The sequence below is a fragment of the Dreissena polymorpha genome, chromosome 5 (genome assembly GCF_020536995.1).
Source record: "Dreissena polymorpha isolate Duluth1 chromosome 5, UMN_Dpol_1.0, whole genome shotgun sequence".
In the NCBI taxonomy this organism is placed as follows: domain Eukaryota; kingdom Metazoa; phylum Mollusca; class Bivalvia; order Myida; family Dreissenidae; genus Dreissena; species Dreissena polymorpha.
Window position 1 is genome coordinate 113,501,877 of NC_068359.1, and position 26,737 is coordinate 113,528,613.

Sequence of the window (26,737 nt, forward strand, 5' to 3'; positions counted from 1 at the left end):
TATATATATATATATATACGGGCAGAATCGTAAGAAAACGTGTTTTTATTGAGGATATCACTGAACATCCGGTTGAAATCGGTTGAAAACAAACAATATAGCGATTTTTAGTTTGGGGTCGAGTACGGTCGCGTACGGTAACAAACAAACAAAAATTGCGGATACGGGCGAATTTAGCGGAGAGAAGGTAAGAACAAATTAATGCAAATACATCTGTTTCAGACAGAAACTGAGTTGCAAAGCTACGTTTTTGCTACATCTATGTATTTATCTTCCATATGCTAATAATGTTTAGCGAAAGCTAAATATAGATCTAATTTGCATAACTCGCGACGCAGCAATAGTTTTCGCCTATTGCATGTATTTATGATCATTTAAACGTATTATGTTATTCAAAACCGATTTTGACAGGTTTTCGATGTCTACCTGGATGAAAAATATATTTCAATGAATTTAAGTTAATTTCTCGCTATACGATTTATATGCAAAACAACGATCTATTCCGCGAGCTGGGACTTTAAACGATTACCGTAGTATCAATATTAGTCATCCGTTAAATTTACTTTACGCAGTGGATGTTAACAAACCATGAGTCGTGCGGAAGGCGATTCCTGTAAATACGTTGGACTTATACCTTTCTAAAACATCAACTGCTACCAACTTTCGTTGGTTTTTTAACATATACTTAGAGGGCAGCAATTTTAACTTTTAACATATCAGTTCAATTTGTGCGTGTTGTACATCGGATAGATAAAGCGGAAACACATTGTTGAATTAACCGGAATTTTGATTCACGGTAAGATGTTGTTTTTTTAACAAACCGTTTTCTTTTTAATAATTCGAAATAATATAATAATTATGTTAACACATGTTTTATTTATAACGAGGTACCCTTTGTAAATTTTGTATTTCACTCTTGAAGACTTACTAACATAAAACTAAATATATCCTGTTGTCACAAAGGCTTTATCCGATATATCAACACATGCTTCCGGGTATACTTTCAAGATGTTAAAGAGAGTATGCACGATTTTTATATGTGTTGAATTGTAATATATTGATACAAATATGTTACAAAAACACAAAATAGGCAAAAAATATACATTGAAGACGAATTTCATAAAATGCAGCAAAGACAAATTAGCGCCCAAGCCGATTGGGACGAAGATATTTCTTACATATTTTCCTACAATAACCGAAGCATTCGTCTTTCTAATAGGATCAGAGTTAGTGTTCGTTTGAATAGATATCGTTTCAGGAAATTAAAATTATCCGTAAAACTAAATTTAGATTCACATCGTACATGCATTATATACATGCTGGCGAATTCGCCTGTACAAACAGGCGTTTGATGGCAATGACTGAATGAACGACTATCCGTTTTTACTGTTTGAAAAATGCAGCTGCCGCCGTGATTTTTTTATAAACCTGTTTATTATAATGCATACACATACTAAATCAATAAATATCTTCCGACAAAACGTCTTCTTAAAAAAGATAGTTCGACTATGTATATAGATATAGACATGCATAGTCGATCTTTTTTTTAAGAAGACGATCATTGAGTCATTGCCATCGAGCGCCTGTGTACAGACATTTTCGATTTCAGAATTAAACATCTGGCTTATTTCGCATTTTTCGACACGTGTTCTTCCTAACTTTTTTTATATTTATATTGAAATATATGTATACTACTTTTTTTACACATTTTATATAAATTCATAAATAATTGACATAATAGTGCATACTCTCTTTAAAATCACCCTTAAGAAAATGTTATTTTTCTTCCTTACTTACGTAAACCACAATGTATTCATAAAGCAGTATTTAGATGGGTAAATGTATACCAGATACATGTACTAATTCTGTTTCGAACATTAACCACTGCTCTTAAAGGGCCTTTTCACGCTTTGGTAAATTTACAAATTAAAAAAAATGATTTAGATTCGCAAATTTTCATTGTAGTTATGATATTTTTGAGGAAACAGTAATACATTTACCATTCTCTAAAATATCCATTATAGGCATCTTTTGACGATTTTAAAAACTTGAAAATGATAAAGGGTTGCAAATGATTGGATATTTTGGAGAGTTCTTTTGTTGTCGTTATATTTTGTGATACTACGAGGATTGCTTATATAAAGTATAAAATTCATCACTCATTGTATACACGGATGGCCAAGTGGTCTAAGCGATAGATTTTGACTCCAGGGGTCAGTGGTTCGAGCCCAGTTGAGGGTTCCTTTTTTCTTCCTTTAATTGTTTTCTTTTTTTACTGGAGCGTTTTAGATCCACTGTTTACATTTATGAACATAAAGCATTTAACGACAACCTTCAATACATGCCAAAATCTGTGAAAAGGCCCCTTTAAACAAGAAAAAAAGGCAAATTGTTTCATGAAAAGACCAATATCTCCACTTTAAGGATTCTTTGTGGTGATCTTCTGTACGCTGTCATATACCATATAGCACAATGTGACTCATTTTTTAAGGTATTTTGATATATATGTCAATATCAATCATGTGCCGTCGGTGTGTTCCCATTTTTATACAATAATGACATTATTTGAACGAATTGTGTTGGAGACCAAATTACAATTTGACATACCAAGTGTTACATTTTTTGGCACGCCGGTTTCAGAAAATAGTTTTTAGGTTAGTTTGTTATATACATGTGTACGTCTTTATAACCTTTTGACGACCAGGTCGTGGCAAGTGTGTACCCACAAGAGCATTATATAACATAACTCAGTAGAGAATGTCACATACCAAATATAAAACATGTGATTTCAGAGAGCTTAATTTGCTGATAATTAAAAGCTTATATTTAAAATGCATTCAAAGAATGTCTCAGTTGAAAATGGCATCACTTTTGTATCCTCTTGTACATGTTCACATCATAAGATATACTTTCTCAAGCTTGTAAGTTGTACGTTAAACAGTTTAGGATAATGACAGTCAGAACGAAAGACAAATGCACAGGCATCAACGTCAAGATTGATTCTAGTATAACTTCTTACGAGGACTATCATAGGCAAATGTAAAACTTTGACAAAGAAGTTCCGTTGCGGGAGCCCAACACTAAACTACAGAAGGGAGTGGGGCAAACGTTTGCCGTTTCCGAGTTTTCAATTTTCTAGTTGCCGATTAAAAAAAAAAAGAAATCTGATAGGGACGTATGGGATAAGAATTTTAAAAAATGTTATTTTCTAGCCTTATGTGTGGACCCTCCCTTTATTTTAGCACTTCTACCGAAGTAACTCATTTAAATGTTGACGAAATTTAAATCAAGCGCATCAGTAAGGCTTCCTTATATCGATACATAAGTAAATATATACATAGAATAGGTCGCAACAAACGATTATTACGAATTTCACGTAAGCAAGTGCACTTGACTACGTATAAAAAATTATTTGTTGTCGTTTTCCTATGACATTGAGAGATTCCTTGTTCTCCTGCAGAGAATGTTGAATGTAGGTAAAAGTGATATTATGCGCATCTAACAGTATATGCTATGTTCATATGTGTCTATCGAAACCGTTGTTTATTTTTGGTGTTTTCACTTCATATACACTTACATTTGCTAATGCAGCATCAACAAACTGAAACAATATCCCGGAAAGAGAAAAAATAATGCATTTGAATATCAACCGTACTTTCGTTTTCACAATTGACGACACAAATGATTCGATGTACGATGTGAATCTAAATTTAGTTTTAGTACAGATTTGTTCATACGACACAAAGACACAATTTTGATTTACGGATCATTTTGGCTTAGAGGACTGAGACAGTAATGTAAAATATTATATATGATATATATATATATTTATTATAAACAACTGGTAGCAAGATGAGTTGTAGATAATTGGTCAGTTACCACATTTTAACTTACTCCTTTGACCTGTTAATTCTTTTCAGCTCAAATCAACAGTGCAAAATGCGCATAATATCACTTTAAAAGGACCTTTTCACATATTTTGGCATGTATTGAAGTGTGTCATTAAATGCTTTATATTGATAAATGCAAAAATTTGATATAAAAAGCTGCAGTAAAAAAAACACAAGAATAGCATTAAAGAAAGAAAAAAAGATAACTCAACTGGGCTCGAACCACTAACCCCTGGAGTAAAAGTCTAACGCTTAGACCATTCGGCCATTCGTGTTCATACAGTGAAAGTTGTATTTTATATAAGCAATCCTCGTAGTGTCACAAAAGACAACGATAACATCAAAAACTCTCCAAATTATGGGTTGTATTTCGGGTTGTAACGCTTCATAATTTTCAGGTTTATAAATCGTCAAAAGATTCGTATAATCGACAGTTGCGAATCTGACACAATTTGTTTTTGTATTTTTGTCAATTTACCAAAACGTGAAAATGTCCCTTCAACTTGTTTACCTTCAAAATATCTGAATTTATCTTTCCGAAAACAGTATTTCTACGCTTCACATGTTCAATGAGGATTTACATTTGCAGTTTGTAGTTGTACACTTGAAGACTTTTTCAACGCAAATTAAACAGTTTAAACGTGATAATTATTATTATACATCTATTAAAATCTCATCATTTTAGGTGGGTTCTTACTCCAGGAAAACGTATAATAAATGTATGGCACATATGGATATTCAGAAAAGCAACGGCGCATTTCGGTAAAGTGCATGGTACCACGTGATAAAGCGGCGCATTTCGGTAAAGTGCATGGTACCACGTGATAAAGCGGCGCATTTCGGTAAAGTGCATGGTACCACGTGATAAAGCGGCGCATTTCGGTAAAGTGCATGGTACCACGTGATAAAGCGGCGCATTTCGGTAAAGTGCATGGTACCACGTGATAAAGCGGCGCATTTCGGTAAAGTGCATGGTACCACGTGATAAAGCGGCGCATTTCGGTAAAGTGCATGGTACCACGTGATAAAAGCAACGGCGCATTTCGGTAAAGTGCATGGTACCACGTGATAAAAGCAACGGCGCATTTCGGTAAAGTGCATGGTACCACGTGATAAAGCTTCCGATCGTCAAGGATGAATGATTTTATCGTTAGCTTGCACCGAATGTATTCAAATGATCCCATCTACAAATATGAATAAAAATCTTACACATAACTGAGATATTAAAGTTTGATATGTGTTGCGTTAGAAAAGTCTCCAATACACTTGCAGGTCACCTGCTATTTGCCAAAATGCGCGGTTGCGCTCTTAAATATTCAGACGAGCGATGTAATTTAAAAAAAACTAGTTTAATGTTATCCTGATGTAAGAACTCACCTTTTATGATGAAATTGAAATACATTTAGAATAACAATGCGTTTCACCATTTCCACGTGCAAACAGATGAAACCATACGTGTTAAAGCGTGCAATCGTCACGGATGAATGATTTTATCTTAAGCTTTCTCAGAATGTAGTCAAATGATCACACGTACAATTTTAAATCAAAATCTTAAACAATAATTGAGATATTCATCTGTGAAAAGTGTTTCGTTAGAAAAGTCTCCAAGTGTATTTTTGTGTTCTTGGGCTTTTGGGGTTGAGGCGGTAGGCTCGGAGAAAACCTCTAATGACCGGTGTGGTGACCACCGACTATACCCGCACTCTACGGTAGGCTCGGAGAAAACCTCCAATGACCGGTGTGGTGACCACCGACTATACCCGCACTCTACGGTAGGCTCGGAGAAAACCTATAATGACCGGTGTTGTGACCACCGACTATACCCGCACTCTGCGGTAGGCTCGGAGAAAACCTCTAATGACCGGTGTGGTGACCACCGACTATACCCGCACTCTACGTGGCCTGGGACTGTAGTATATGATAAGACTGACACAATGGAACGTGAGATAAGTTACACTGTATACCTCTACTAAAATGTAGTGGCCTCTGTTTACATGTATCTTATCTTGCGTTCGTCGGTATGGATGCGAATATTTGTAGAATGTCATATAGATACACATTTAAACTGGTTTGGCAAAACCATGATAATTAGAAACGAGTGAATGCATATTCATGACTTTTATGACGCGATAGATAACTGAATCAAACACCGCAAGCAAACGTGTGTCTACTGTCCATTAGTTACGGCAGCATTGAGGTAACAATAACTTTTCTTTTAAATTGCACTCCTCTTTTTCTATCCCGTGGCCTCGACTTGGTAACTCGAGGCCACGACTTACTCACTCGTGGCCACGACTTACTCACTCGTGGCCACTAAAAAACCACTAAACTAAATAAAAGAGGAGTGCAATAAAAAAGAGCGGCGCAGTAAATAAAGGAAGGGTGCATTAAACAAAAGAGGAGAGAATTTTAGCTATCTCGAGGGAACGACTTGGCTTACTGGTGGCCACGATTTAGTCAGCCAATCAAAGTGTTTGTTATGTCATTTAACTTTTACACATGATCATCATGGTCGACGGAACCGAGTTGATCGTAAGGTGATCGTTATACAAAGGGAAGTAAAAACCCACTATTGCCAGATTATATATATATATATATATATATATATATATATATATATATATATATATATATATATTGCACATGTTACGCAAAATTTGATTGGCTGACTAACCCGTTCCCTCGTGATAGCTAATATTCTCTCCTCTTTTGTTTAATGCATCCTTTCTTTATTAATTGCACCGTTCGTTGTTTAATTGCACTTCTCTTTTATTTAGTTTTACACTCCTCTGTTTACTATCTCGAGGCCACGACATAGCTATATCGTGGCAACGAGTTAGTAAGTCGTGGGCTCGAGTTACTTAGTCGAGGCCACGAGATAGAAAAAAGAGGAGTGCAATTTAGAAAAAAGAGGAGTGAATGTCACCGCTCTGCCACCGTAGTTAGTTATATGTTAATGACTCTTACATTTGTGTTACGTGATTCATGATGAACTAGATCTATTAGTAGTGTAGTTAATATAGTGCGGAGAACTAAGTGATTCCTTAACTCACTCAAGCTGACGGCATGGTAAACACAGCGCACTCAAGAACAACGTCAATTTTCAGGTGAAGAGTAAGACGTAATTGTTGTGCAATCACATGTTACGGCTTAAACGTTAATTGATGTAAGGTACCACACTCTGTGACGAAGCTTCTAGATCTCGCCATTGCTCCACTATTACGTCGTTCATGACGCTTTAGTCGCTAATTGATGAAGTGTACAGCACTCTGTGACGGAGCTTCAAGATCTCGCTATTGCTCCACTATTACGTCATTCATGACGCTTTATTCACGTTACATGAATTAATAGGCGATACGCCGACGCGATTTTCACTATTGTCATATGGTTAGTTTAATAATTGTGTGTAACATGTTCCATCCACCCAAACCGATATTTTGCAGATTGTCACCGGAGGGAACACTGAAACGGAATTCTTTTCTTCCATTTAAAAAAATAGAATGTAACGCCAATGCTGTTTCGGCTATTTCAGTTACAATATTCCAGTCCCAATCAAGGAAAGTATGCGACCATTACCATTGTTCATGGCGCGAGCACTGAAGGCGCTGTTTTGTATGCTGCTTTTGGCGACTCTTTGTTTGTACGGGGCAATTGAGACCATGTTCAATATGACTGGCCACCGATACTGGCCAAAATTCGCCGTTGGAGCATGGCGTTCTCAAGAGAATAACAAAACGGCCACATATCAACACCATAGAACACTGGTTGACGTCAAGGAGGGCGTATATTCAAGCCATGAACACGGGCAGAACAACAACTCAGTCAAACATTCAATATTATGGTACAAGAAACCAGGATGGATTAATCTTGATAGCGCCAACGATGCGATATCTAGAGTATGTTACTATCAAAACTGCTTCATGACAGACGATAACTCCATCAGCATCCACAACCATTCCGCCATTGTGTTTACGATGACTGAGCAAAATGACTTTTCGCCTCCAATCCGAAGAGTCGACACACGACCTGATCAAGTATGGCTATTTTTCGGTTTAGAATCGCCAATAAATCACAAATTTATTGGTCATAGACATAAAAGCTGGTTAAACACGATGAATTGGTCGATGTCCTATCGCACTGATTCGGATATCTTCTTCCCCTATGGTATGCTGAGCACATTACAACCAGGAGGGAAACCGGCTCAACCAAGCGTCTTCAGCAGGAAAACAAAGCATGCCGCATGGATTGTAAGCAACTGTAGGGCGGACAGTATGAGGGACGAATACGTACAGGAAATGATCGATTTCGGCTTAAAGGTACGACATGTGAATGTTACATTTATAGCTTTCACTGCCACATAATCAAATATCATGGTATTTATCACTAACATGTACATGAACAGAGCATAAGATAAGTTGACATATTAATAAGTATCGCTCGATTGGTAATTGTCGGCTCAGGTAGATCTGAACAGTACCCCGGGCACTTTTAAGTATACTACAAAGTACACAGCGTACGGAACATATTCTGAAACGCACCTCGGAGTATGGCCAGGTGCCTTTGCCTTTTTAGCATATTGTTCGTTCCCGGGGTACTTTGTAGGATACTTAAGAGGACCCGGGATAGGGTTAAGTAGTGCCTGAACCGACAACGATCAATCGGACTTACGTATATCCTCAGACTTATTGATCTTATTTCTAATGACACAATATAACAAGGTAAATAAGTCCCATAATGATATCATTTTTTCCACTGTCTGTGACGTATTTTTACGCATTTTATTGCACTTGCGTACTCCAATTAATTTTAATACTAAAAATAAACTTGTTAGGTTTCGTTTAAGGTGGATATGTTCGGACGCTGCTCGGGAAGTGAATTTAGCGACATTTCGGAATTACAAAGAACAATCGAATCGGACTACAAATTCTATTTGAGCTTCGAAAACAGCTTTTGCACGGACTATATTACGGAAAAATTCTTCCGCTACTTTTCTTGGGAAGTAGTTCTTGTTACGCGCGGCGGTGCAAACTATAGTCGTCTGTTACCTCAAAATACATACATTGACACCGCGCGGTTTCAATCTGCGAAAGAGTTAGTAGTGTATCTATTAGAAATAGCAGATTCCGAGGACAAATATATGCATTATTTAAATGAGAAGTCAAAATACTCATCGACTGAATTCGTTCCATCGCCTTATTGTAGCATTTGCGCAAAACTAAATAAGCTGGCAGAATACCGAAAATCATATTCTGATCATGTGACTTATATTCATGAAGACTTTTGTTGGGCACCACATGATCTTTCTAAATTCCACATTTCAATTACCATGTATGTAATTATTGGATGTTTCACTACCATTTGTATGTTTGTATGTGTACGGAAATGGTGTCAATGTTAAAAGACACTTACTTTAATTTATCTTTTTTCAGCGTAATTGTCTTTTGTCAAATTTAATGTTGAGGAAAGTGTTCGGTTGAATTAATGGAATTTGTCGTATCATTGAAATATACCAAAACTGCGCGAAATGGAAAATGTGCAAACTGCAACATTTTTACTTTTTACAATAAACAGATAATTAAATTAAATATCTACGGATACAGTAAATATAATATATGTTATTTTAATTTTTACATGGGATGATTCTGACACTTTGTTAACTGATTGTCCAGCGTTTACTAAGACGACATCCGGTTTAACTTTGGACCAAACATATGTTTGAAGAAGATATTCGGCTTATGTAATAATTATCATGCTCAAATGTCGGACAAATAATAAATATAAATGTGTTTTAAACAATAATATGATACATTCCATTTTTTATTATCAAAAAAGAAAACTGAAACTTCCGAAACATTCAGAGAGAAACTCTTTTTTACACCCGCAAGTCTGTTATTGAAGGCAAATGGCATAGGGGCTATAAAATACTGGACACGACGTAAGAATGACCACACATGAATAATTGATTGATTTCATGAGTACCATTCGATAAACTTGAATAATATATTAAGCATGATAAAAAGCTTTGAACGGCATACCACATGAACAAGTCAGATCGAAGAATATGTATGGATGATTCGCGTTTTTCCACTTACCATATATGTTTTAATTTCACTTATATATATAATTTCTATGTTTGATAAATAGTTACACTATCGGACGTGTCTACTTATGAGAAATGTTGCCAGAACTGGCGCACGAACCCGTAATTGATGTGGGTGTAATGCCGACTGCACAAAAATACATCATTGATCTTTGTGCTCATTGATATAACTGATTATCTTTCTACGGAATACCTTTAGTGCCATCGTGGTTACACATTAAATTCCAGAGGGCGACAATGCGATAGTACGATGGCGACAATGCGATAGTACGATTGCGACAGTGCGATAGTACGATCGCGACAATGCGATAGTACGATGGCGACAATGCGACAACGCGATAGTACGGTCGCGACAATGCGATAGTACGATGACGACAGTGCGACAATACGATGGCGACAGTGCGATAGTACGATGGCGACAATGCGACAACGCGATAGTACGATGACGACAGTGCGATATTACGATGGCGACAATGCGACAACGCGATAGTAGTACTAGCGTACTATCGCATTGTCGCCATCGTACTATCGCATTTTCGCCATCGTACTATCGCATTGTCGTCATCGTACTATCTCATTTTCGCCATCGTACTATCGCACTGTCGCCATCGTACTATCGCACTATCGCATTGTCGCCTTTTTTATTTTAATGTGTAACCACGATGGTCCTAACGGTATTCCGTATCTTTCCGTATCTTTCACCAATACAAACCTAGATCAACTCCGTATATACGTTTTTACAAATGTTCTTGTTAACCCTAATCTCTGTGTTCGTAAGTTTAATCTTAAATGTGGTTGAAATGAGCAAAGGCTTAGCGAATCATGCACCATGCAAATTATTAAGGTTTTAAAAAACCATTCCTTTCCTCATAGATGTGTTGAAGTTTGGTAATAACTGTTAAATGTTTACGTCAAAATAATCTTATTCACTCAATGCACAAATGAAAAGTATGCACATCTCTTTAATCGGTCAGTTTGAAAATGACTCATACAAATTGCATATCAGGATTGAAATATGTTCGACTACGCTTACACTTACGATTCTCAAGTCGGGGCTGTCCCCGCTGTAGGCTCCTATAAAGACGCTCGAACACTCCTCGGAGTACCAAGAGGCCCCTTGGTCACGCCCCACCGCCGTCACGCTGATCGTGTACCTACTTCCGGCGTACCCGTCGCACCCGCAGTCGTCGTATATGCCGCCGTTTCCGGCCGCCCAAGTGAATATCGCTCCTTTACCATCCCGACCCTGTACACAATAATTTACTTGAAACAGACGCTTCAAGTATAGTTGTTGATGATATATTAGTAACATTTCAATATACATGTATTCCTATTTGTACACAGAACATAACTTTTATAGAAAATATTGCATAAGAAACCTCTACTGTTATTAAAACATTTCCACAGACGTAACAAACCATTCAAAACAACAAAATACAACGCAAAGGACGTCATTTAACTCATAGAATATAAAATAGCAATAAACTCACTTTATGCCGTTTTTCTATAGTCTCTTATACAAGTATAAGCGTGTTTGGTGTGACAAACCAGCAACGAAGCACCACCAACCAAACAGTCCTTACCTCTGTGACGGCCCTTTCAAGTGCCTCTTGTGCAAGGGGCCCGGGTCCCTCAAACGTTTCACCGTCGTCAACAGGACCCCAGCTGTTCGAGTAGACGTCCGTCCGTGCGAGGTTGTGGCTCAGAGCCAGCGACTCGCCGAAGTCAGTCAGTCCATAGAACTCGTCAAAAATCTTCACAGCTGTTATGAACGAGATGGAACGAGTTTCAATACATATTTATATAAAGTTCATTTTCGAAGTCGGTAACAACTATAACGGGTAATTGTAGCACATATAAGACTCATGGCCGCTTTATGTTTGAGGAGCCATATATGCCGTTTATATTACGCTGAAACAAAACATAATATAAAATTGTATATTAAATATACTATAAAGATTCATTTTAATGGTTATTTCTTGCGTTTACATGACTAATTCTTTGGTATATATTACTTGAGTATTCCAACAAACACATCTGTCACATGTAACTTACACATTCTTAAGTTTATATTTTAAAGGAAAGGGCAAAATAAAAAAAAATCAGCTTGGTCATTTTCAAAAATAAACTAACTTCTATAACGGGGATTTTCGTCATTCTACATATTGACACTGCCACCCCACTTTGAAATGTTACCTTTCGGATTAGCAAATTCAAAGCCACCAACAAATGTTTCTAAATACCGACTGTCCAAGTTACATAAACCCGTTTGACGACGTTCAACCATATTTCATTTAAATAGTAAAGGAACAAATGAAACTCGTTAAAACATAAACCTCAACATTACGATTGTCAAGGAAAATTGCGGACAAATAAATGTCAACTTGCTTCATGATAAAGATCGCCGATTGATCGATCGATTAGAGTTTTATTGACAGGTGGCGAGATGTTTGTTAAATGTAGCTAAGATGTGCGGAAATCAAATAACTTAAACCATATGAAATAAATATTGTTAACCTTTTTTACTTGTATACTTTGTATTTGTTAACTGCCATTTCTTATTTAAATGCCTTTCAAAAATTTTCAACAATGCACTACATACTCGCAGCAATAAGCGAGAAAAACTAATCAGTTGCAATCGATCAGTGGCAATGGATAATAACAGGTATAAGCTGATTGTATCTGTGTGTACAAATTTTACCACATTCGTATTTCAAGCTTTGGGAACTTAAAATATTATAGAACCATGAGAAGCAACTCTTCTAAAATTCCACTCGATGCATTGGGAAAATACGCCAGAAGTATTGTTTTGAAATCTGGGAACACTAAAGTATTTGATTGCCCGGACATTTATTTCAAAATGAAATGAAATAAGTAAATGTAATTAAACTACAAGGCAGAGACTGTACAGTGATCATCTTCAACTATTCAGCAATTAACATAAATCGTATAATTATGATGGTCATACAGTGTATGAAGTATTTTTCATTTCATCATCACGCAGCACTATACAACGTGGTTGGCATGGTGTATAGAAGAAGATGTTCGACTTGAAATCGCGCGGTCTCATGTTCATTGCCATTTCAAGAATCGTTTTCAGAATATCCCCAAACCTACAATGACATTTCTTGTAAGAAAATCGTCTTAATGATCTCGTAAAGCCTAAAGGCTAACGATGCTATCGGGATGAAAAAAACAACAGAGTTGGGTTTAAACTTAACGTATATGAACTATGAATTAAATAAAATAAATAATAAACTAAATAATGGCGTATATGCCTACCCGAGAACTTGGCCTCATATGCCATGCCGAGCACACAGTCGCTATTCTTCGTGGCAGCCACAATACCAGCGCACCACGTGCCGTGACTAGAATTTGCAAACATCCGGTTTATGCAAGTGGAAACATTACGAAGATGTGCAAATAAATCCGGAATGCACAATGCTCTTAAGGAAATCTTAAAATTTTGTTGAAGAAAAAATTACCCCATTGTACTATGAGAAAGTCATATGTTTTTTTTTTAATAATACAAAAGTAATCATTTTAGCAATATTTAATTCTTGCAGACATTTTATTACTAAAAGATCTCAACACAAAGCTGCCAGGGACTAAAGAAATTGTGCGAAATTAAGGAGGTTTTCACTTAAGGTAGGCTTATCCTGCTACTGGTAAAACAACGTGTCACTTACAAGTGTCAAACACATGTTATTTACAAGTGTTATCCATGTTAAAAATACAATTTAGAATCATGCGTCATGCAAACCAACATAATATACACCACGTGACACGAGTGTAAACCACTTTTCACTTACAAGTGTAAACAACGTGTTTACAACGCGACGCTTAAAAGTGTGTAAACCATGTGTCACTTACAAGTGTAATCCACGTGTCACTTACATATTAACCACGTGTCACTTACAAGTCTCCCAGTGTGTGGTTTACATACTGCTGCTCGTAGAGGTAGTCATAACTGTTAGCAGCGTCCTGGAACAGCAAACCAGAAATGATTCCATGTTACCTGTCGCTTTGCTGCAGGAGGCCAGGTAGCCACGTTGACAGCGTGTACTTCGTATTTGAGATTTGTTTCCGTTTTCATGAACCGGACCCAGACACTGTCGGTGTTGTCACAGTGACAATTGTACTTTTCCACCGGTATTATTTAAAAGACATATTAAAAGACACGAAACCATTCACCTATAAAGCACAACCAAGTAACATTATATAATGATAGTAACTTTCTGTAATGATAGTAGTATAATTCTACATACTCTTTTGTGTGAACTTTCATTGCTAATATCTTAAAGATGTTAATTTGTTAATATATCTGTATAACATATTAATAAAGGAGAGCCAAAAAAGGTTCAAGCTTTGGCTAACTGCAGAAAGTAGTCATGAAGATTTACACACGTGGTACTAAGGTTATTTTAACTTCACTTGTTCATAAAAACACCGCATTAATACACACATAGTTGGCCGCAAGGTCCGGGTGGTCAGGTTCGACGCCGTCGTCAAGGATAGTTATGTGAACACCCATCCCTCCGTATCCTAGCAACCAAGCGTTGTACACACCTAGGCTTGGGAACTTGTCGGGTTGCTGCCATAACAGATAGCTAAGACATTTGATTACAACTAGCAACATGCTGCTGGTAATAAGAAAGATTCTGCAGTTTCTCTGTCGTTTTATTCGATAGTTCATAGAGTTGTTATTATTACAGCATTTAATAACTTTGTAACCAGATCGGTAAATGGTGGGCGGAGCCTGATACGCAAGATTTCCGTTATATAACAACGTGAATTATCTTTAAATTATTTGTAATTTAGTAGTATATGTACACTGAGCAAAGAAGTTGACTAATTGCGTTTGCGCTTAATTTTAATTTGACTCCAATACCAATGATGTCAAAGATCACTGGAGCTAGGAACTACCAAATGACATAATAACTCGCGTTGCAATTGTTGTATATGGGATAAAACATGTGCATCCCTGTCTTCAAAATGTGCATCATTTTTTATCTTGCCCTATGAGCTCGTTCAAGTAACAACGAAGACAGGGACTCATTGAATGTACACAAATGGTATATATTTTGAAAATGAAATCAGTTAGACGAATAATACTTCATTCCAAACTCAACTATGACTTAAATGTCGTCATCACTTGATCAGAATTATGTAAGAAATAACACTAAACAACTTAAGAAGGGAAACACGTGTCATAATTCGCGTGCCTACCGCGTGCCACATGTCAGGCCAAGCCGAGTCGTTCACATGGAAGATTTCCTGTCGTATGCCACGTGTCGTCCTGTTCAGGAAACGCATCTGCTGTAGAAACTGGACCTAACACAATGACGAAGAAAGTTTTTTTGCGGAATAACATTTAAGCAGATTTTGTTAAAAGTTACATACCGGGAAATAATTGCGAATTCCTCCTGTAGTCCAATCGGACGCTACGGGTGCATATATTCTTTCTCGTGGAAAACAAATATTTTTGCACGTTATACATTGCCGACGTTGCAATTTGTGATTATTTTCTATAGAACTCTAGCCATTTGGGGCTGCAACATTTATGTGTCTTTAAAGGGGCCTTTTCACGTTTTGGTACATTGACAAAATAAAAAAATGGTTCAGAATCGCAAATTTTCGTTGTAGTTACTATATTTGTGAGGAAACAGTAATACTGAACATTTACCATGCTCTATGATATCCATTATATGCATCTTTTGACGATTTAAAAACCTGAAAATTATAAAGCGTTGCAACGCGAAACGATTGAATAATTTAGGGAGTTCAGTTGTTGTCGTTATATTTTGTGATACTACAAGGATTGCTTATATTAAGTATTAAATACATTCGTCATTGTATGAGCACGGATGGCCGAGTGGTCTAAGTGATAGACTTTTACTCCAGAGGTTAGTGGTTCGAGACCAGTTGAGTGATACTTTTTTCTTTCTTTATATTTTACTTTTTTTACTGGAGCTTTTTTAGATACAATGTTTACATTTATCAATATAAAGCATTTAATAACAAACTTCAATACATATTAAAATCTGTGAAAAGCCTCCTTAAATAGGAGGCTAACGTGGAAGGTGAATGTTTGGGGTGAGTTAATTGTCTTAATTTCAATTTAAGAAAGGTTATATTCTTTTTATACAACGGAAAGACTAGAACATACGAGGACAGTTGGTAATGTTTAAAATAGAACTTTATGGTAATTGGAGTTAGAGGTATCTTTTTGTAGTTTGGGGTGACGAAAATCATTTAGTTTGACTGTGGTGTTCCGCTATGTTCAAGTACCTGACCCACACGATGCTCGGTTTCTGAGTGTGCCAATGATGGAATGACGGTAGGTATAAATAGATTGTTTATGTAGTTTACTTTTCGTTTTTTTTTGGACATTACATAAAAATATAGTTAACACTAATGAAAAACCGTTATTTACAAAAAAATAAATAATTTTTTTCAGTAAGACATGTCCGCATAACCTGTATAAATATGGGTGCATAGTTTGTGAATGGCACGTACATTGTTTGAGATTTTCAGCTTTTGCAAAGATGCATCCGGATAAAGGGACATTTCTGGTGCACCCATCTTCTTCAGGACTGTATACCCTTGGTCAGTCTGGAACAAAACGGAATAAGTTTATCATGGGCACCAAGGATACTGATTATGGCTTACCGATAACTCGCTTGGTCTACGATGAGTGGATTTGAACAAGAAATTAAACAATTGGACTCCTTGAATGAAGGAAAACCCTGACAATTGAGAGAAAAAACACAATCATTTAAGAAGCATATCACTATTTCTCACTTATATATTGTTTTCGACTTCTATTTGTCTTACATAAGTGATGATTTATCGCATGTGTATGTGCTGCATTTTGTTTAAAACAAAACAAAAAACAGTTAGCGGAAATAATTTATTAAATGGCTAATAACTAAACGCTAAACTGAAATTGCATTTAGAACAATAGGTATTTGTGGGGAAATGCGCTGTGCATACACCACTTAAGCCGTGAGGATATTCTCCTCGGTCATTCTTCATTATATTCGATTAAAGGAGGACAATTGTCATCCTTTATACTGTCATTTTTTAATTATATGCAGTTTGTACCGGTTAACCAGCTTACACAGGACAATAGTGAGTAGGCTAGTTGTAATACCATTCAATGCCACACAAATGCAAATAACCAAACACGAAAGTAACGAAAGGCGGAATGAGTGCGTCAGTCGTTTATTTTAACTACAAAACATATACATGTATACACAAACCATTACCTTATGAGTCTTATCCGCTTGCAAATACTGGACCTATGTAGAGAAGCAGTTTTAGGGCTTCTTATCTCAGAATGATTATCATTTAACGGTGCGTCACTATATTTTAATTGTGTGCGAAATCGCATTTACAATATGTTTGCAATTTACGTTTACAATGGTCTAATAAATTTCATTAACGTATCCGTGATTTACAATTGTGTTGATGTAGTTAGCATCAGACCAATAACTAGCTATTAGTAAATGTTTGTCTTTTAATTATGTTCGACTTGAATTTTTATGCTTATAGGTTAACATTGATTTGCACCTACATTTTTGTGATGCCGTTTTCTGAATAATTGTATTTGCTTAAATTTGTTGGGGCGATTGCCTTCTGCAATGCGCCCCATAGGTAACATTATACACGTATACCGAAGCATGTAGTCCGTTACTTTATTTAACCACTTTGCATCCATATTCTGAATTTGCAAACAAAATAGCCCCGATGAGCGCGTTCCATCCTTCGCAACGTCTTTTCACTGTGGCATTAGCACCCGAGTAACACGCATTCCTCATGGAAGGTTTATACAACGACGAAATATCGGTTCAATACTGACCTATCTACACTTAACCGATACAGCGCATTCATGTTCTTTCGTTTAAAGAAATCAAGTGCGTTGGCGATATGGGCGACACAATGTAATTACCATGCGCTACATTTTTTACTGTCAAAGTAAACATCTCAATGTTCTGTGCGCTACAAAGCTTTTATATGACAATATGATTTTCATGCCAGTTTTGAACTTCCCTACACACGAAATACATATTGTGGTTGTCACTTTCACAGCAGCTAATTAAATTGAGTTAATGTTTTCCAAGTAATCAAAACAATCTCGTATATGTCCGTCCTAACAGTAGAACATTATCAACATTTATTTGTTGCTCCCATAAAGTCGCTATAGGTCTTTTCGTAATTAAGAAGTTGTCTCCCATTCGGGTAGGTATCACGAGTATCCCGTGTAAAACGCGGTCCGTCTAACATGCGAATATGACTCATATCCGCGGATTGACCGAAAAGTGCGGATATGGACGAATACAGGCAATATCGACACTTTGTCTGCAATGTTTAATAAAAAAAACACAAAATGGGTTAAATATGTTAGTATTGTCTCAAAATATAACAATTTAATAGACATTATCATTTATCCAACTCATAATTCATATCCGCGAACATGACGAAGTGCCAGAAGATTGTTTTAGGGCTACAAACCACAAACAATATAACCATGCCGACACCACATATGTTTTGTTGTATAAGTTTACATAATGTTTATATAATATACTGAATGTATTATTATTCTTGATGTCGTCTCAAAACTTGAGTTTTTAGATATACAATATGCTTTAGAAAATATTAAAATATTTTTGGGCCGATTATCGCCAGACCACAAGTAATTAATGATGTTACTTTTCCCTGGTTATATTTTTATTTGAATTCAAAATGTTTACTTAAATATACTGAATGTTATGAATGCAGTAAATATTGTCTGAAATTTCACTGTTTCAAGTGGCATTTTTCATTTGAAAAAAAATGATGATTTCAAATGCGCGAATATGATAAAATCGACGAATGTGGTTTATCCAATAAAGGATCTATATTTGTAGTGCTATAATAACTTTATGCAAGGTAAACATGTCTTATATTTTATTGTTACTATTTATTTTATGGTTTATTGAGAAATATAAGTGAATGAAAACTGATAATTTCAATGTTTCAAACAGTGAAAATTAACAGTGAAAAATATCGATAATTTTCACTTTCAACTGTGAAATGACGACATTTTTTGACGAAATGACGTCATTATCCCACCGAAAATCTTTAGTTAAACTCTTAAACAATATGTCCCGATTTTCTAATTCCGTCTTGACAGAGTTGTCGTTCGTGCGAGTAGGTATACCTACTTCCGGTGTTAAGGAAAACAATGGGGAAATACTACTGTTCCATCGTCAAATGCCTTAATTGTAGCGGTATAATAGGTACATTTTCAACAAAAGTAACATTAAATAAATGGCCTTAAGACTCATTACAAGAAAAGCATGGATGACAGCAATTAGCCGGAAAAAACTGATTTCCAACGGCGTATACTCAAGTCTGTTCCGACCACTTTCGAGACGGAATCGGTCCAAACTCGAAACAAAATTCCTACTGAAAATTTACCTCAGCGCAAAGTAGTAACAAAACATGAAAGAAAGCAGTGTATATTAAGACAGCCACTTCCAGAAAATACCCCTGTCACATCTGCCCTACATTTCCATTCGTAAGTACCAGACAGGTAGCATGTTTTGTAGTCATAATCCAAATTGTCCACATCGTGTTCATATAACTATTATAGTTGCACTGTTATTGAAAAGCAATCCATGTCCCGCTAAAATATTATATTTTTCGTTAATATTATGTTTTATAAGTGAATGTAACAGCTGTGATATTAATCTTGAACATATAGGCTTCGTATTTTAACTTTTCGGGATATTGGATATGAACTGTTGAAATATTAACGAAAGATCTAAAAAAAAATTGCGGGACATGCATTGCTTTTCAATAACAGCGCTTATATAATGGTTATAATCATTCTTGAAACGTTTAAAGGTAGCACTACGATATCATTAGTTCATTTGAATAAATACAATAACGTGCATATTTTTACGTACCAATAAACTATAATATATAATAACAAACCAATATAAGATATTTACCTTGCATAATACATAATGTGCATTATTCATTGAACATTGAAATGAACATTGCAGAAAAAGTGTCGATATTGCTTATATTCGTCCATATCCGCACTTTTAGGTCATATCCGCGGATATGAGTCATATACGCATTTAAGACCGCTTTTTACTCGGGATACCGTTACTCCAATCTCCACGCAGAGTTGTCGTTCCTTGCTCTCACATACAACTCTGCGAAATGCTCAGCTTGCCATTTTGTCTATAAAATAGGTAAAACCGAACAAACGCATTCAATGTATATTTGATTGGATATTTAAGATCGCATGCATTAAATTAAGAAATATGACTTTTAAATGTACGATAAATCGTGCAAAAACTTGCGAGTTTTAATGCAACTCTTTGGAACTAAATTATTGCCCATTTACGCAGATGGAATCATTCCACGCACTTCAAAAATGTAAACAATTGAACATATTTTTTTGAAGTGACGTTAAGAATTGCTTCGACAGTGTGTATGTATGTTGGTTTCTTAACATAAAAAAACCATATCAATTTTATAATAATGCATTAAGACTGATATAAGATACCATGATATGAGATGGTTTTCTTTAATGCAGTGAATGTAATGTAACCGTCGTGCAAGAGATTGTTTAGTATTCTGTAACCTCAATGATTAACTTGGAATGATCATGACATAAATGAGACGCTTTCATAACAATAGCCCGTTCTGAGCCCAACACAGAGGTGAAAGTAATGTAACCGTCGTGCAAAAGATTGATAAAACACAACATTGACCTACACTGTGTCGGTGTGACTTAAAATCAAGCAAATAAATTAATTGAATATATATTTGAATAATAAATGAATCTACATGATGTATATAGAGAGGATTATGTTAGTATGATTGTGTACTTATATTTATCCCACGAGTGAAGAAAGGTTTACATGGCGAGGCTTGCCAAGCCTTGCAAACCTTTCAGAGACGAGTGGGATAAATTTAAGTACACAATCACACTAACATGGTATTCTATTTATTCTACAAAGTAATTAAAAAAATTAACCTGTTTTTTTTTCTGTTCGTCATACCTCTACGTCCCCTATTTAAAAGAAATAATGAAAAAATCGCTTAAAAGCTGCAGTTTTACCGGGAAAAAAATTACGACTTTTGTCGTTTGACGGGTTAATAATGACGTCATGAGCACGCGCGTTTAATATTAGTAAAAAATGTATTTTGCTGTTAATGTTGCATTTTGTGTTGAAAATATATAACGTCAAATTGTTTGTTTTGTTGAGTTTGATTCGATTTTACAAAAAAAAATGAATACTTTATCGTTGATTCCGAGTAATATGACCTTCCTTCACACATGACTAGGTATGGGATAAACATAGGTGTGGGATACACCTTATCTTTTCTGTATGGGTCCTATTATGTTCTATAAAATCATTTACTTGTAGGATAAAAAAAACCTTATGACAACGTATGTCTTCACGAAATATCAGATACATATGACACTAAGTCAGAGTAAAAACCTAGGTCACCAGTTTAAATGATAATAATCAACATTGTATTCACACACGTTTCGCAGTTATGAATTGGCACGCACGACGTTGACTTGTTTTAAAAAGCAGCATTTTTAACCCAAATAGCTAAATCATATATTATGTTGACAGCCTGTCACTCTTCCTTAATTCCATCAGTTTTATTCAGCAAATGTGATTGGTTGGCATCACGGTGTATAGTGTTTTTACGATCACTAAATTTGAGCAAAATCGCCCCACAAGTACTTTCAGTACTTTGATTTATCAATGCTGGCAATACTGAATATTGGACGCCATTTTGTCAAGCTAAAGATCCGATTCTTTTCAGATATGAAAAATCAACCCTGCTCATCGGGCATATATAATTCATATTAGCCCGCCACAATACGAATAACGACCCGGTCGCAATGTCATTTTGTCACAATTGAAAGTAACGATATGTTATATACTTGTATATATTTGAAGTGGAAACGTATTTAGCTTTACATATGTATTACATATCGTTACTATAAATAGTAATAAATGTTGACTCTCGAGGAGTAACAAGTTTAAAAAGGTCGATTTGTTTTCACTGAATACTAATTTCCAAATGTTTGGTCTGTTGTCATAAAAGAACATTATTTTGGTATGCTCAGAAGAATGAGTTATAAATGTGCACTTACAATTTAAAACCATGTCACAGTAATGTAGGTGTTCTAACATTAATTTCAATAGCATCTCGCCGAACATTAATTTTCGATAGCATCTCGCCCGCTTTACAAACGTTATAAATGTTGACTTTAGAGGGGTAACAGGGTTTTCCTTAAATTTGACCTGTTGACCTAGTTTTGAACGCACGTTACCAACGTTCGAACACGGCTTACATATTGTTAAGATAAACATTCTTACCAAGATTCATCAAGATTGAGTCATGAATGTTGCCCTTATAAAGATACAAGAATTTTCTGACAAGTCTTAATCAATATTTGATGAAAAATGTGGCATCTAAGACTGTGACAAGCCTAAAGCCGAAAACGCAAAACACACGGCACCCGAAGATGGACGCCCGGACAACAGAAGCTCACAACGAGTACTTCGTGCTTAGATGAGCCATAGGTTTGTGATGAAACATTTCAATAATGTGAACATATAATTGGCCATTGTAGTATAGTCATTAAACATTTTCAGTCGTGCCTAGATATTAATGTACTTCGTGGCATCTAATTTCTTAAGGGTAAACATTTGACGCGATATAACGCTATTGTTGTACAGTATGTTCACCTTTATGGCAAGGGAAATCCGTATGCATGAAAACAATATATCAAACTAAACACAAATAAAACAATATTAACAAAGTCAACAAAAGAGAAAACAAACTCTTTTCGATATCATGATCAAGAAATGTCTAAGATATATACGTTTATAGAATTAATTCAACGAAGAGCCACTTACTTGTTTTATGACTTTAAAGCCATTCTCCTCTGCAACTTTCGCAATATCGCCTTTGGACAATTTCGATGTTATCAGCCATTCGTTGGAATAATACGACTTTAGACCACCCGTGCATGTAACCAGTTGCAACTGAAAAAGTACAAACACTGCACACGCTAAAGGGAACATGTTGTTGCGAAGTCGGATACGATGCAAATCATTCAAGAAAGAAAAACAATACATTTATGTAAATGAAGATGTAGGGCAACGAAACCAAGAGATCTGAAGTCGCTCACCTTGATTGACTGATTTTGAGCATTTTAAAAGAATGTTAGCACATTATAAATAAACTCATATTTTGGATAACATTTAAAGCATCTTATACAAAATAACTATAAAACCCATTATAAACATAGTAACAAGTACCAATTTATACACAAATAATTACTATAAATGTAAGGTTGCATAATGCAAGTATTATTTTAATATATAATTTATACAATGCAAATTGCATTATATGTGTATTCATAGTTTTGACTAGGGCAATAATAATTTATTAAAATCGTCGTTTGTTCATTTATTTAATTTGTCATTAAAACTATCTGTCGGAAACATATTAAATGAAAGAAATGAAATTTATTCAAGAAAGTTGATTATATATCGTCATATAAGAGTCAAATACGAGCGTGTATGATTATTGTTCAGGTACATGTCCGCCAACGGTTTGTTTGACAACTTACAGAATATGGTAATGCTATTGCAATAAGTCAATACGCCTTTATAATTAGAGCTTGTCTCACTTTTAGAGTATCAGTAGAGCTAAATGTAATTTTAAAATGCTGCTTCAACATCACGTCGGTTGCTTTCATAAATGTCAAGATAAAGTATATTACTGTCATGAAACTTTAAGGGTAAATTAATTTACAGTCGGCAACTTTTAGTGCTCCGTATCTCTGGCTGATGATACTTAAATCTTTACCACTTAGATAAATATTTTTACGCATTTGTAGTCCCGTAGAAAGTAAAATTTAAATAAAGACCTTTCTTACTAGATTCAAGTTTTAAGAAGCTTCCTTTCAAACTCTTAGATACTGATGAGCAGCAAACAGCGTTAAACCTTAACAGACTGCGCGTTACTCGCAGGCTGTTCCGGTTTTATGCTGTTTGCACATAGCCATTTTCACTTTGCTTATGAGTGGGAAAAGTTTAAATAGAAAGACAATTCTATTTAAATAGTATTCATTTAATTTGATTAGCGCATTTATCACAGGGAATATTTCGCGTGTTTAGTTTAAAATATACCTGTAGTATATTTAGATTTTCTTATATAACAAAATTCAAAGCCGAGATAAAGTCGGATGAGAAATTGAACTTTTCTTCTAACTAGTTTAAATTTTGAGCATAATTTCAAATTTGAATACGGTAAGATTTAAATACCTAAACCTATACCGAATTTACTAGTTTTACAGACGAAATGTATAATTACCATCGGACACGTGAATTGTTTTGCATTAAACTCTTGATTTAAATATCATTTTTGATGGACAGAAAAACAAAAGCTATGTTTGTGGCAAAACAACACCCAACAAAGACAAGCTCTTACGACGACGACGTCAAACTAGAAATGGTTCGCCCTGTTTTATAGTGGTTGAATACATATTTGTAAAACGATATTGTTTGTGCGGGATCCCTTCTACCGCTTTTAACCCAAATGCTTTTAATTGACCGTTCCAAGGTGGTGAATCCAGCTTTAATCATGATTTTATGATTAAAAAATTACTGGTTCTAGTTTCAGGAATCCGACTCGAGAGCGTTTCAAACAAGCCTTGCGTTCTATGCAATCGAGCTATTATACATATATTTCAATTTATGAATGCTTAAATAATTGACGTTCCAGGCTGCTAAGTGGGCACATGACTACATTCAAAAACAGAATTAGTGCATGCGTTATTCATACAACAATTTAATGTGATATTAAACTGTAAAACACTAAAGTTATAAACCACAGTAACTGTATGTATCTTGTGTAAAATCAACAACTCCATAAAACTGGCAACGGATAACTCCACCCAAAAGATGTCATTTTATTCATTTAAGTTCTGGAACACATTTGTCTATAAACGAGAATGCTAGGCACATGAATTCGCGGACGATTTTTTTTCTGTGGGATTTCATTTTAATATGGATATGTTAGCATCTTTTGGAATTGCTGGAAAATTGAACAACTGTGAATTGTGAAATGAACAATTCGGTTTGAAATAAGGAGATCTTTTTATTTTGATACTATCACACAAACTGAACGACAACCGATCATCATACAATGTAAGCGCCCATTCTAAGACGACTGTCAGGGATTGAGTTATGATGTCAGATAGAGTGTCGTCTGCGCTCCAATGTTTTACGAACGACTAGCGTAAGTGATCGCGTGCAAGCATTTTAGGAAGTTGGCGTATGTGACAAAAGGTAAGGCTAAGGAATAAATAATTTAAAAGCGTGAGCTATTTCCCTAACATTATGCAAAATCGTCCCTTACTTACTTTTGATGTGAACGTGTACACCTACTTGGTTCTTCAAGCGGAAATACCCTTAATAGAATATCAGAGACAATGAAGAAAAGTCACGTTTTTCTTTAAATTTATTTCTTTTACAAAATGCAAATTCTTTCAAGGAAAAAACAAAAATGCTACACATAATCGATTATAAGTAAAACTTAATAATTCAATGTCACTGCATTTTACCAATGACTGACGGTTTACTTCGGTAGAGTGGGTATAATAACACAATGGTTTGAATGATAGGTTTCAGTTTTGAAAACAACTTTATTTTAAGACTTACGACTAAGAATTGAAAGGTAAATACGGGCCCTGACCTTCAGAGGCAAATGTATAGCGTACTGAAATGATACAACACTATTGTAGAGCATGTCGTTAATTTATCCACGCTTAGGGAAGCCAAATAAAATTAATGAAAATAATGACAAACTGTCTTAATTGTATATAAAAGTGAGACTGTCTGGCACTGTCGTAGACTATCTGCAGGTTAACAGACTGTTTATGAGATTTCTGGCATCGTCGCAAACTGCGTGGGAGTGTCTGGCAGATTCACAGACGGTCTTGAAGTCTGTCTGACACCGCCGTAGACTGTCTGCGTGTATCTGGCAGCTTCACATACTGTCTAGGAGATTGTCTGGCACCGTCGTAGACCGTTTGTGAGAATCTGACACGTTCACAGACTGTCTAGGAGATTGTCTTACATCGTCAAAGACTGTGTGCCAATTTTTGGAAGGTTCACGTACTTTATAAGAGACTGTCTGGCAACGACGTACAATGTCTGATGTCTTGCAGGTTCAAAGACTGTCTGGCATCATCACAGACTGTCTATAAGACTGTCATGCTCCGTCGTATACTGTCTAATAGTGTCTTAAACGGTCACATACGTTATAGGAGACTGTCTGGCATCGTCACATACTTGCTTGGATAGTCTGACAAGTTCACAGACTGTCTAGGAGACTGTCTGGCACCGTCGTAGACTGTCTACGAGCGACGAGCAGGTTCACAGACTGTCGTTGATCTTCTGCAAGTGTCTGCTATGTTCACACACTGTCAGGACGACATTCTGTCATCGCCGAAGACTGTCTGCGAGTGTCTGGCAGCTTCACAGACTGTTCAGGAGATTGTGTGTCACCGTCGTAGACTGTCTGCGAGTGTCTGGCAGGTTCACACACTGTCTAGTAGACTGTCTAGCAACGTCGTAGACTTTCTTCAAGTGTTTGTCAGGTTTGCAGATTGTCGTCTTGGAGACTGTCTGACACCGTCGTT

The 26,737-nt window shown here is 35.8% G+C and overlaps 2 protein-coding genes across 4 annotated transcripts in view; one reads left to right on the top strand and one right to left on the bottom strand.

The window, feature by feature from the left end:
* Window positions 1–17,370, bottom strand: part of LOC127880949 (furin-like protease kpc-1) — a 28,143-nt gene extending 10,773 nt beyond the window's left edge. The window contains exons 1-8 of the mRNA XM_052428463.1: window positions 17,262–17,370; window positions 16,510–16,605; window positions 15,220–15,324; window positions 14,456–14,584; window positions 13,910–13,974; window positions 13,273–13,358; window positions 11,574–11,752; window positions 11,030–11,236 (exon numbers count right to left, since the gene is read on the bottom strand). Of these exons, the coding sequence (XP_052284423.1) occupies window positions 11,030–11,236; window positions 11,574–11,752; window positions 13,273–13,358; window positions 13,910–13,974; window positions 14,456–14,584; window positions 15,220–15,324; window positions 16,510–16,575 (837 nt within the window). The 5' untranslated portion in view covers window positions 16,576–16,605; window positions 17,262–17,370. The remainder of the gene's footprint in view (window positions 1–11,029; window positions 11,237–11,573; window positions 11,753–13,272; window positions 13,359–13,909; window positions 13,975–14,455; window positions 14,585–15,219; window positions 15,325–16,509; window positions 16,606–17,261) is intronic.
* Window positions 537–9,996, top strand: LOC127880950 (alpha-(1,3)-fucosyltransferase C-like). Of its 3 annotated transcripts, none has more exons than XM_052428467.1 (3): window positions 537–796; window positions 7,423–8,206; window positions 8,734–9,996. In XM_052428467.1, the coding sequence occupies exons 2-3, from the start codon at window positions 7,454–7,456 to the stop codon at window positions 9,286–9,288; spliced, it is 1,308 nt and encodes a 435-aa protein (XP_052284427.1). In that variant the 5' UTR covers window positions 537–796; window positions 7,423–7,453; the 3' UTR covers window positions 9,289–9,996. The 3 variants fall into 3 exon arrangements, with proteins under 3 accessions (XP_052284427.1, XP_052284425.1, XP_052284424.1); XM_052428465.1 differs by lacking the exon at window positions 537–796 and adding an exon at window positions 5,535–6,087; XM_052428464.1 differs by lacking the exon at window positions 537–796 and adding an exon at window positions 6,763–6,997.
* Window positions 17,371–26,737: the final 9,367 nt, after the last annotated feature.